Source organism: Neoarius graeffei, chromosome 2, assembly GCF_027579695.1.
Source record: "Neoarius graeffei isolate fNeoGra1 chromosome 2, fNeoGra1.pri, whole genome shotgun sequence".
NCBI classification, from domain to species: Eukaryota; Metazoa; Chordata; class Actinopteri; order Siluriformes; family Ariidae; genus Neoarius; species Neoarius graeffei.
Genome location: NC_083570.1, coordinates 50,076,772 through 50,088,226, shown reverse-complemented (window position 1 = coordinate 50,088,226; position 11,455 = coordinate 50,076,772). Strand labels below are relative to the sequence as shown.

Below are 11,455 nucleotides of genomic sequence, written 5' to 3'. Positions count from 1 at the left end.
TACTAGTATTAATAGTTTTTTTTTCTTCCATGAAAGCTGAGGCATTTATATTATATTTTAAGGTAACTTCATGTTGTGCTGTGAGGTTCTCTGCACTTTAACTTTTGAACCAACAGGTGCATTTGGATCAGTAAAGCCTATTTTTCTGCATTTTTGTAGTCCTGGTAATCTTTTATATTGGTAAAGTTGTTTATAGGACCATTTCTCAGTGTCTTTTTTTTTAATCAATAGTTTTTCAGTAATAACTTAATATTTAACATATCACTCAATTTTAATCACAAAGAGAAAATCGCAACAATTTCTCGCAACTTTCACTTCCTCCCGCAATGTAATCGCAACAAAAACCTAAAAAACACACAATTTTTTGGAAAAAAAAAAAAACCCCGCAACATCAGACATTTTAGCCCGCAGCAATCACAAAAAAGACCCGCGGAATCCTGGGGGAACTGAAAATTGACTTAAATGGCATCCCATCATTTCTAACACATATTCAGCCCAAAAGACAGAAGCATTCCTGCCACATGATGGCGCTAAAGCACCAATAGTGCGTTCACTCAGTCCCCTGCGCATGCCCGAGAAGCGGTGACCGGATTTCACTCTCTAACTAAGCAACCCCTCCGCCAGGTAAAATAGTTATCACTACTGAAGAAAGTTTATATATTTTTTTATGTTGGTAATATCTGTTCTTAACAGTACATATGAACTACTTTATATAATACTATATAAAACATAAGGTTTTTTTTTAATAAAAATTGCACCGAATTCAGCCGGACCGGACCACTGCTTATTTTGCATGACTGTCGCGATATGATGACGTAAAGCGTTTGGTTATTTGTATTGTTTTGGTTAGTGCAATTTGCCTTGTGTAGAATCTATTCCGAATCATTGGGTTTAGATTAAGTTACAGGTCAGTATGTATTCTTATCATGACTCTAAGTTGCTGTGTGTTGCCTTGTGTTTTCTTAAACACCAAAATACTAATATTTTACCGACGAGGTTGTGATATCTTGCTAGGTCTTTGGCTAACACGAGACGCTAACTTTACTGGTTCAATCCCAATTGGCTCACTGTTAGTGTTTAGTGCACTACATCGGGTGCAGACGCTACTTGTTAGTGCCGTGTATTGTGTGCCTATGTAGGTAATATGGGGGCGTTTGGGATGCGACCGGGAAGGGCTTTGCTGTTGCTTTGTGTTTGTCAGGTTGATGTCAGTGTTGTATCCTGGAACTATGAACGATTACAGGATTGAAATATTTCTGTAAACAATTCTACTTGCACACTATTTTTATCAGGGATGAACAAATTAATTTGGTGAAAACAAGATTCTCTAGATAGATCTAGTCCCTAGTTAGCTCTATTATGCTTTCTAAATTGGTGGTTTAAGAATTATTACTCAGCCCATTTATTCAAAGGCTTATAAAGCTGTTAAAATGTACAAGTTTTTCCTCAAAAACTGCATGACACAATAAGATAAGAAGTCTTTGTCATTGTCACTTTTTCAAAGGTACAACGAAATTGAAGGTGCTGTTGACTCATGAGTTATAGAAAAAAAAAGTATAAAAATAAATAGTAAAGTATACAATTCCATGTAAATGTCAACCTCACCATGCAAAAATAAAGCAACATGTAATACATCAAAACCACTCCCAGAGATCTCACCTAGGCCTGTATTTTACAGATGTGAATAAGTTGAACCAATTTGTAACCAACCTAATATGTCACTGTCAGTCTTTCTTTCTTATAATGTAAAACCCAAGCTAAAACCAACTTTGATCCTGTACAATTCTATATTATTGCCACAAACCACAGAAACGTATGCTAAAATCCACAAAACAGCAAAACAATAGCCATCCTAAATATTATTTAAGAACTTTGATAGTTTTAGCTGATATTTAGAGTTTTTCAAAGGGTTATGGTGGTTAAATTGCTGATTTTCTAAACATATGCCATGTCTATTTCAGACGCGTCACATCCGTAACGGAATTTCGTCACATCCATAACGCTGACTTTTCCTTCCGAAACTCTGCATGAAATACAAAATATTTTAAACAAAGATTTTTTAATATTCACCTTGGACCCCTCTATCAAATGGATATCTCCATTTCGACATTAGGTTTACAATTTCACAGAGTTTGATAAAAATGTACAGTCACCCAAGAAAAGTGATACTTTTTCTGTCACATCCATAACGCATCTTTTATTGGCATTTTCTGGCATGCCCTAGATGTACTATGGGAATTGTTCTTGTTCTATCACTTCTCCAGTATGGTACAGCCTTAAAATATGCAACACCTGTTTAAATACTGGGAGACAATAAAACATGCACTGAGTCATTTGTTGCCATTTTGAGTTCAAGTGTCACGTCCATAACGCTGGAATTGCTCATACACAGATTGCACTGATAAGAAAAATATACATAGGCCTATATATCATCTCATTATCTCTAGCCGCTTTATCCTGTTCTACAGGGTCGCAGGCAAGCTGGAGCCTATCCCAGCTGACTACGGGCGAAAGGCGGGGTACACCCTGGACAAGTCGCCAGGTCATTACAGGGCTGACACATAGACACAGACAACCATTCACATTCACACCTACGCTCAATTGAGGTTTTTCACCTGACGTCACAGGGTCACGTGACGCCCCGGTGTCCGCCATTTTGAAGGTCAAGCTAGCTAATGTCAACAACAGTAGCTAGTATGTTACTGTAGCAATGTTTACGTTCAGTCATTTGGATGACTGTTAAAACCTTTCAGTCTCAAGTTTTTCCTTTACTGTATTTACTAGTTTACTGTAATTATGATCCGGCAGCTATTTACACCGGATCCAGTGTAAATAGCTGCTGGAGCCGACGTCCCAGCCTGCCTGAGCACGCTAGCTCCGGCAAGCTCGGACATCGGCTCCGGCAGCTATTTACACTGGATCCGGTGTAAATAGCTGCCGGATCATAATTACAGTAAACTAGTAAATACAGTAAAGGAAAAACTTGAGACTGAAAGGTTTTAACAATCATCCAAATGACTGAACGTAAACATTGCTACAGTAACATACTAGCTACTGTTGTTGACATTAGCTAGTGCTAACAGCTAGCTGCTAGTACACTGCTACAACACAGACACCGACCCTAATAATACAGTTCTTGGTCATTGCCTGGTAACAGCAAATTTATAACGGGCCATGTCTCAACAGACTAAGAAGTTATTTCAATGACATTTAATAACATTTTGTTTATCCTGAGGACCGAAAGTAAATGAAAATGTGAACAAACCTTAGCTGTAATCAGATGGCGACCACCGGCTCCAGGGACGACCCGCTGATGTAGGCATGTTACCCAGCCTGACACAAAATATTTGTAGGCATCCAAACTCTTATACGCTTTCAGATCAATACCTGTGTACGGTGATGGGTTTTTAACGACATAGGTATACAGATCATGTGGGCCGAAGTCAGGTAAAGACGAGGGCTTCGTGTACTTCCGTACGTCAGTGAACAATCCTGGTGGAAGCAGGTAAACGTCGTTCTCTAAGCCTGCTAACCTCAATTTTTGCAAATACCTCTCCCTCTGCTCGCCCTGTAAATGCCCTACGTCGCTGGATAGTGAAGGTGTTTTCTGCATCTCGCTCCTTTTTCTTTTATGTTTTTCGTTTGTCGCCTTCCTCGCATTCAAACTGATTCGAGCCGTGACGTCCAAAATGGCAGCATCACATGACTTGGTCACGTGGGTGAAAAACCTCAATTTAGAGTCACCAGTTAACCTAACCTGCATGTCTTTGGACTGTGGGGGAAACCGGAGCACCCGGAGGAAACCCATGCGGACACGGGGAGAACATGCAAACTCCACACAGAAAGGCCCTCGCCGGCCCCGGGGCTTGAACCCGGACCTTCTTGCTGTGAGGCGACAGTGCTAACCACTACACCATTTTTTTTTTTTTTTATGTTAGTTCTATCAATGTGTTGTATTGTTCCTTTTTATTATTTTTTTTTTAATGCCTTGAAATCTTTCTACACTACTCCATTGTATCATATTTGCCATTTTAATTCACAAAGTATAATGTTTGAACTTATCAGACTCAAACCTTCATACAGGCTGTGCAACCATCAGTCATGACATGGCTGGTGTCCAGAGGCGGACAAAGTACCCAACTTCATTACTTAAGTCAAAGTACAGATCCCGCTGGTCAAATGTTACGCCGATACAAGTGAAAGTTGTCCAGTCAAATTATTACTTCAGTTAAAGTACTTGCTTTTAAAAATACTCAAGTATTAAAAGTACATTTTCTGTCAACGCATCGTTGTATTATTGCCACAACGCTTACAAAACCTAACGCTGTTACCAAAGACAGAAATGTGAATTCACAAAATGAACGCATGCTGTGCCATCATGGTGGTTTAACGTTAAGCTAGCTAGTCAGTGAAACTCCACCTGACATGCTAGCAAACTCTTTTCAAGCTCAAAATCATATTGGGTAGCTAATGCTACTAGAAAAGAAAGATTTCTACATTTTGTTTATTTGGCAAGATTATGCTACAACATATTTCTGAAAGGACTTCAGATAAGTTAACGTTATTCATGTTAGCGTAACTCCATTTTTACATGCTAACTAACAGTGTCCAAGTTAACTAGCTATGTGTAAACGTTTGACGTGGACAAGGCTACGGCAACTTGACGGGAAAATCCATAGAACATCATTTGACTAACCAGACCACATAGATATTGCAATGTTATCGCTAGCTCTAAAGGCACAGACAACGTCATTACAAGCTTTCTCTTGAAATAAAACGCTTACATACCTCAATATGCTTCTGCAGGTTGGATGGCGAGTTTTTGCAGGCTGTGGTTTGCTCCGTTTTCGGCAAACAAAGCAAACTAGGGATGTCCCGATCCGATCACGTCATCAGAAATCGGGCCCGATCACATGGTTTCAGACTCGATCGGAATCGGGCATTGCCTCCCGATCAGGGATCGGATATATATCTATATAATAGATTCTCATTTTTAACACATCAATAGCTATGCGTTGGCACAGAGTGAGACCAGACCTCTTGTCTCAACACAGCAACACCAACGCGTGCGGCATGACATCACTTTGTAGCGGAGACGCTATTGGTTATTGGCTGCCTGTTGTCAGCAAAGTTGAACACGGAAGCAGTTCGAAGCGGAAAGCAAAGCATGAGATCATTTTTTTCATTGGATGACAAAAGAAACGGGCTCAAACCTGAAAGGGTAGAAATGCTTGTTTTCAACAAGAAAAACGTTCATTTCCTTAATTGAAATTACTGTACACCACTGTGAGATGCGTTCTTAAAAGCAAATTACCGGCACTGTGGCACTTTATTTTTTTTTTTTATTTGTTTACATTCCTGCCAGGTATTTTAAGGTTATTTTTTTTAATTTGTTATTTATTGTTCAAACTGCCTCACGTAAGTGCTCTGTTTGCTAACGGAGTTGTTGGATGTTAAAATAAGGTGTTAAATAAAAAATGAGGAACATCCTGGATCCGTTTCTTTCCTTGTCTTTATTTTTTATGGATTATAAGAAGTATCAGATCGGGACTCGGTATCGGCAGATACTCAAAATCAAATGATCGGATCGGAGGGCAAAAAAACCTGATCGGGACATCCCTAAAGCAAACATTTAAAACGAAACAACTCTTTCAGACAGTTTCAGAAAACTGAAACATGGGGGTGTGCATTCCCCAGAAGACCCACCTCTTTCCATTCTGCCATCAACTGATCGTGTAAAATAATGCTGCGGAGAAATCATTGAACTTTATCCAGTCTATGGACATGACCTGACCCTAGTGATTACTGATCGGCTGTCTCAGTGTCACCTGCGAAAAAACACAATCACATTTTAGAAAAGAAAAAGCATCCACTTTCAAAGCCACTTCATCGTAACGAGGACCTTGATAGAAATATAGTGGAGTGAAAAGTACGATATTTGTCTTTCAAATGTAGTGAAGTTAAAGTCTTAAGTTTCCAAAAAAAATGCTTAAGTAAAGTACAGATACTCAAAGTGTACTTAAGTACAGTACTCAAGTAAATGTACTTCGTTACTGTCCACCTCTGCTGGTGTCCAACATTTGCTGCTTTAGTTTCTCGATCCTAATTCTTCGTTTGCAATCACGTGACCAAAATTGCTTGCATCGTTGACCGCCGCCATGTTGGAGGATATACAATGTATATAATACATGCATGCGAACACAGTGGTAAGAGTACAGACTGGAAGGTAAAGACGAGTTACATTTAGAAGCTTGTAGTAATTTTTTAAATCTATTTTAAAAACTATCATTTTGACTGCTTCAAAAGATGGACACCTAACACACTATATAACATATTTAGTTATAAAAGAGCACTCAGCGGGCGAGGAAGCTGCAGTATTTGAGGTAGTGGATTGACATGAATCTTGTTCGATTGACTCTGTGATCGTTTGGGAAGATTCTTCAATAAATTAGCGTTTCTTTCTGTGCTCTGAAATACTCGCATTTCAAGCTACCGCTTTAGTACCAGCTTTGATTTTGTTGTGGCCCATATTTTGTGTCGGAGCCCGGTCTGGATCCTTAAAATTGTAGAGATCAGCTGGTTTCCCTAATGGAAAGAAAAAGCAAAATAAAAGCAGTGTCGTCAAATTATGTAAGGCACTTTTTTTAAAATTAAATAATCGTAGATGGCTTTGATTGTCGGCTCACACACTCTATGATCACGGCTTTGTCACGTTTGACAGCGGCGAGTTTCTGCACAACCAGGCTATTAAACGATCCAGTATTTCTTATCTATTGCGATCTTTCGTTAATAACTAGTTCGTAGCACTTACCATTGATAAAATGTTCACTGCAGACTCGTGTGGTTTTTGCTTTTTCATCGCTTAGAGCAGCCTGGTTTATGTTGGACAGACACTGACGTCTACGCTCCGTGGACAACTCTTATTTTTTTTTTTTTTTTCTCCTCGATTATTTAGAATTGCTGGAATTCTAAAGAACTTATAAATCCCCTTGTCTTGAATAGAGTCGTGCTCGCATCCAGTTACAGCACAGAGAGTCAGCATAGTGAAGAAACAAAAGGAATTCTTGAACGTAACAAGCTCTCGAGCATATCTTCTATGGTAAATGTGCACCGCGTGAGTTTGTGTATATCTTCCAACATGGCCGACTTTTGGTTCAAAGCCTCATGCATAATTAGCTATGACGTCAAGTGCAAACGAAGAATTGTGCTCTTGCGTAATGTAGGGATGTTAACCGATGACCGTTTGACCGGTGGTTGACCGAATCAACGTTAACCGGTTAATTTTTTTTTTGGTTGTCGGTGAAAAAAAAAATCAATCGTTTTGAAGCTGCCGATTTTGGAGCGGAGAACCTGCAATTCTGTGTTTGTAAATGCTTGGGGCGTGCCATGTGGTGTAAGGACGACAGCTGACAAATCAGAAACACCCATTCAGTCATGTCCCGCCCTCCCGCCCCAGTTAAAGACAGCTGACAAATCAGAAACACCCATTCAGTCATGTCCCGCCCTCCTGCCCCAGTTAAAGACAGCTGACAAATCAGAAACACCCATTCAGTCATGTCCCGCCCTCCTGCCCCAGTTAAAGACAGCTGACAAATCAGAAACACCCATTCAGTCATGTCCTGCCCCAGTTGAACACAGCTGCCACTCGGCGAAAGAAGAAAGTGTAGACTCAGGCTTTTTAGCTTACAAATTACTATTCTGTTTTTTTTATTATTATTATTATCATTATTAGAAGGCACATGGAGTTTAGTCCTGCCTTGGCCAGTGCATTCTGAAAGTATGTTTCGGTCTGTAGCCAACAATGCATGTTATTGCAGATCATCTCTCTCCACACAAACTAAAGGCGCAGATGCCGACTTTTTCACGGCTTTTTCATGGACTGTAACGGCATTTGCTTATGTAGTAATTTTAATACAGAATTTACTCTGATGAAATTATTCAGACACTCCAACGCCCCCCCTAAAAAAAAAAAATCGGATTTGCACGAGCCGTGAAAAAGGCGCGCCGTTTGCATCCCTGTTTAAACTCGTAGGTTAACCGGCTAATGAGGCTCGGTGGTCGGTCAAGATTTTTTTTAGTTTTCGCCATCCCTAGCGTAATGGCGGTTTATACCATTCAAGATCCCCCCCCACCCCCCATTCACCCAACTACTTTATTTAAAGCTACATTATATGGCCAGAAGTATGTGGACACCTGACTATCACAAACTTTTGGCCATATAGTGTGTGATCAGAATACAGCTGTGAGTCTGTGTACATTATTGTGTGATATAATGCAGGACATTTGTGACATATGCACTAATATATATATCGTATGGTGTGTGTCTGTGTGTCATCATATATGCATTTCAGCTCAACCCTAGGAGAGGTCAGAGGTCATGGAAGAGCAGAGTGCTTCACCAGGGGCCAACACTGATAATGGCAGCCAAAAGAATGGAGAGGAGGTAAAACAGGAGCTGATTTTGTTTAAACAAGTGGAAAGTGCCTGTGTGCAGTGTATTGTGATGGTGGGCCTTTATAATCCCCTACAATGATGAAACCAGGTCTCTGGAATAGGGCTGTGTTCAGTATACATGTTTAAATAGCACAGAAGAAAAATGCTTAAATACAATTTCATGGTTCCCATGCGTCCTTGAAAGTTTGTGAATTTCAGGGGAAAAAAATCAAGGCCTTGAAAGTTGTTGTTTTTTTTTAAATATGCATAATAAATAGACATGGGTCATTGAAAGTCCTTGAATTTACATATTTTGTGCAAAAATAGAAATTGAAGACCCTCAGACAACACCACGTCAAGTACCATCATTCATTGTTAGCTGATGTAACCACATGGGCTCAGGGTTAATGCAAACCTTTAAGCAATACGATATGGAGTTATATCCACAAACTTCGCTTAACGTTCACTTTATTGCCGCTGTTTAACCTGCATCATTCAACTAAAGTCGCTCGCACACACATGACTGTGACCGTCGCGTTTTCTTGAGGCAGGTGCCATTTATTTGTTGATTCATTTGGCCATGGTCATGTTCAGGAAAAATGTGTTGTGTTGTGAAGCTAGTGCTAATGAAATGAGCGAGCAGTTACTTAGCTCTTCAACTCTTAAAGTGCACATCTTGGGTATATTTAGGAGCAAGATCCATGTAATTCTCCTATTTTATATTAAACTTTGGTCAAATATCTGTAACATTTTGCATTCTCTGCTATTTTTTTACCTTGCGCAATACCAGAAAAATTCAGTTGAAATCAAGCCATTTGAGGCGAATTGGTCCGCCTCTGAAAAAACTTGGCATTTGGATTTCCCGGCAAACATTGATTTTCGTGACGTCGCGTGCGGGACGCCTCCCTCTGAATCCTACGTCAGCGCTGGTTTGTTTATGAAAAAACGACCTGGTGGTTTTCTGCAAATTTCTTCAACGTTATCGCATAATTATTAAAATGGTTAACAGATGTTTCGTAGGAGGGTGTAGCAACACCAATCATGATGGGATTAGTACTCATCGTTTTCAAAAAGACCGGACCATGAGAGAGAAATGGGAGCGCTTCGTGCGAGGCACCCGGAAAAACTGGCAACATGCAACAGACCACAGCATCATATGCAGGGCTCACTTCATAAAGCCCGATGACTTTGAGAATTATTTGCAGTGGGAAATGGGCTTCAAGGAGCAACTTGATCTGAAAAAAGACGCAGTTCCATCTGTTAGAATGCCCAAAGCAACACCGTCTCCATTTGTGTCAGCGTCACCAAAGGAGCCAGCCGTGTTCGTCTCCCCTGACAGAAGGCGAAGTGCCGCATCCACTGAGGCCCTCGAAGCCGAGGACTAAGCAGAGCCGAGAAAAATACCAAGAAAATCGGTAATTCACAATTTGACTGTTGCCAGGGTAAGAAATAAGAGAGACTATACTCTAATTTAGGTGTTCCTGTGTTTGTCTCTCAGCCTGCTGGCGGATCCGCACGTGACGTCACGAATCTGGATCAATCTGGCTCCAGACTCATCTCTCATCTCATCTCATTATCTCTAGCTGCTTTATCCTGTCCTACAGGGTCGCAGGCAAGCTGGAGCCTATCCCAGCTGACTACGGGCGAAAGGCGGGGTACACCCTGGACAAGTCGCCAGGTCATCACAGGGCTGACACATAGACACAGACAACCATTCACACTCACATTCACACCTACGGTCAATTTAGAGTCACCAGTTAGCCTAACCTGCATGTCTTTGGACTGTGGGGGAAACCGGAGCACCCGGAGGAAACCCACGCGGACACGGGGAGAACATGCAAACTCTGCACAGAAGGCCCTCGCCGGCCACAGGGCTCGAACCCGGACCTTCTTGCTGTGAGGCGACAGCGCTAACCACTACACCACCGTGCCGCCCGGCTCCAGACTCCCTTGGGATTTTTCCAGATGCGTTTTGTTGTTTTATTTTTTTTCTGCTGTAGACAGATGGCCTTGTGAAAAATTACCCTTCTGGATGAGTGTGTAAAGGGACATACTTTGATATAAAAAAAACCACTAAATTGGTCCAGGATATGCACTTTAAGTCTCTATCGCTCAACTTGCCCATCGTTTTGCTGCGCTGTGCGCAAGAAGGCAAGAGACCACATCGTCTGCCATCACTGTAACAGTACAATTGAGAAGTCTTGACGCCTTCAAGCCTCTCTCTCTCTGTTTTTAATTGTTGACTGTGAGCTTTCCTAAAGCCTGCTAGTTCTCATTCTAAAAATTCTTAGTTTTGTAGCAGTAATAGCCCCCAAGCATAACTACGTCATCACTTGTTTACCGCAATGCGTTGTGGGGGATGGCTGGGGTCGGTAGTTGAGCGATGTCATGGATGTCAGATCAATTTTACGTGAGGAGCGATTTTGCCATGCTCCGTCATGGAAGACAATGAAATTGGTGATTTAAAAAGGTGGATAACATGTCGAGCATTTACAGCAGGAAAATCTGAATCCAAATCAAGCTTGGTGAGAAGATAAGAGTCTAGACCGAGTCTACCACACTGTACAACATCATCAAATCTCAGAATGTCTTATTTCTCAGGACATATAGTGCACCAGCTAAACTTTATTAAGAAAACAAATCTATCTGAATATGGGGAATTGGCGCGGAGCAGCGCTCTCGCGGGGGATTCATGGGCGAATAACGGTCTGAGTGATAAATGAGTGATTAGTTAAATAAAACTTGATATCAGGAAACATCACAAAAAAAAAAATCTTGGGAAGCCCGCTGATCTGCTGTGTCACATTCAGTATAAATGCGTTTTCTTCAGTAAATGCCGCTAGTGAGGTACACTGAACGTTATACATACCCGAAAGAGAACCCTTTGTGGTTTGGGCGTTTTATCGTTCCGACAGGCTCGTTCAGCACGTTGAGAGGCAAAGGCCGAAGAATGCTTCTTTGTTTTACATGCTTTAGCATGGTTTCCCCAAAGCGTTTTAGCGTATCGGGCCCGATACACTTG

The 11,455-nt window shown here is 41.0% G+C and overlaps 1 protein-coding gene across 2 annotated transcripts in view; it reads left to right on the top strand.

Moving 5' to 3' along the window:
• The first annotated feature begins 815 nt into the window (after positions 1–815).
• Positions 816–11,455, top strand: part of hmg20a (high mobility group 20A) — a 49,185-nt gene continuing 38,545 nt past the window's right edge. For both annotated transcript variants that reach the window (XM_060914374.1, XM_060914375.1), the window contains exons 1-2: positions 816–907; positions 8,352–8,443. In XM_060914374.1, coding sequence (XP_060770357.1) covers positions 8,378–8,443 — 66 coding nt within the window. In that variant the 5' untranslated portion in view covers positions 816–907; positions 8,352–8,377. The remainder of the gene's footprint in view (positions 908–8,351; positions 8,444–11,455) is intronic.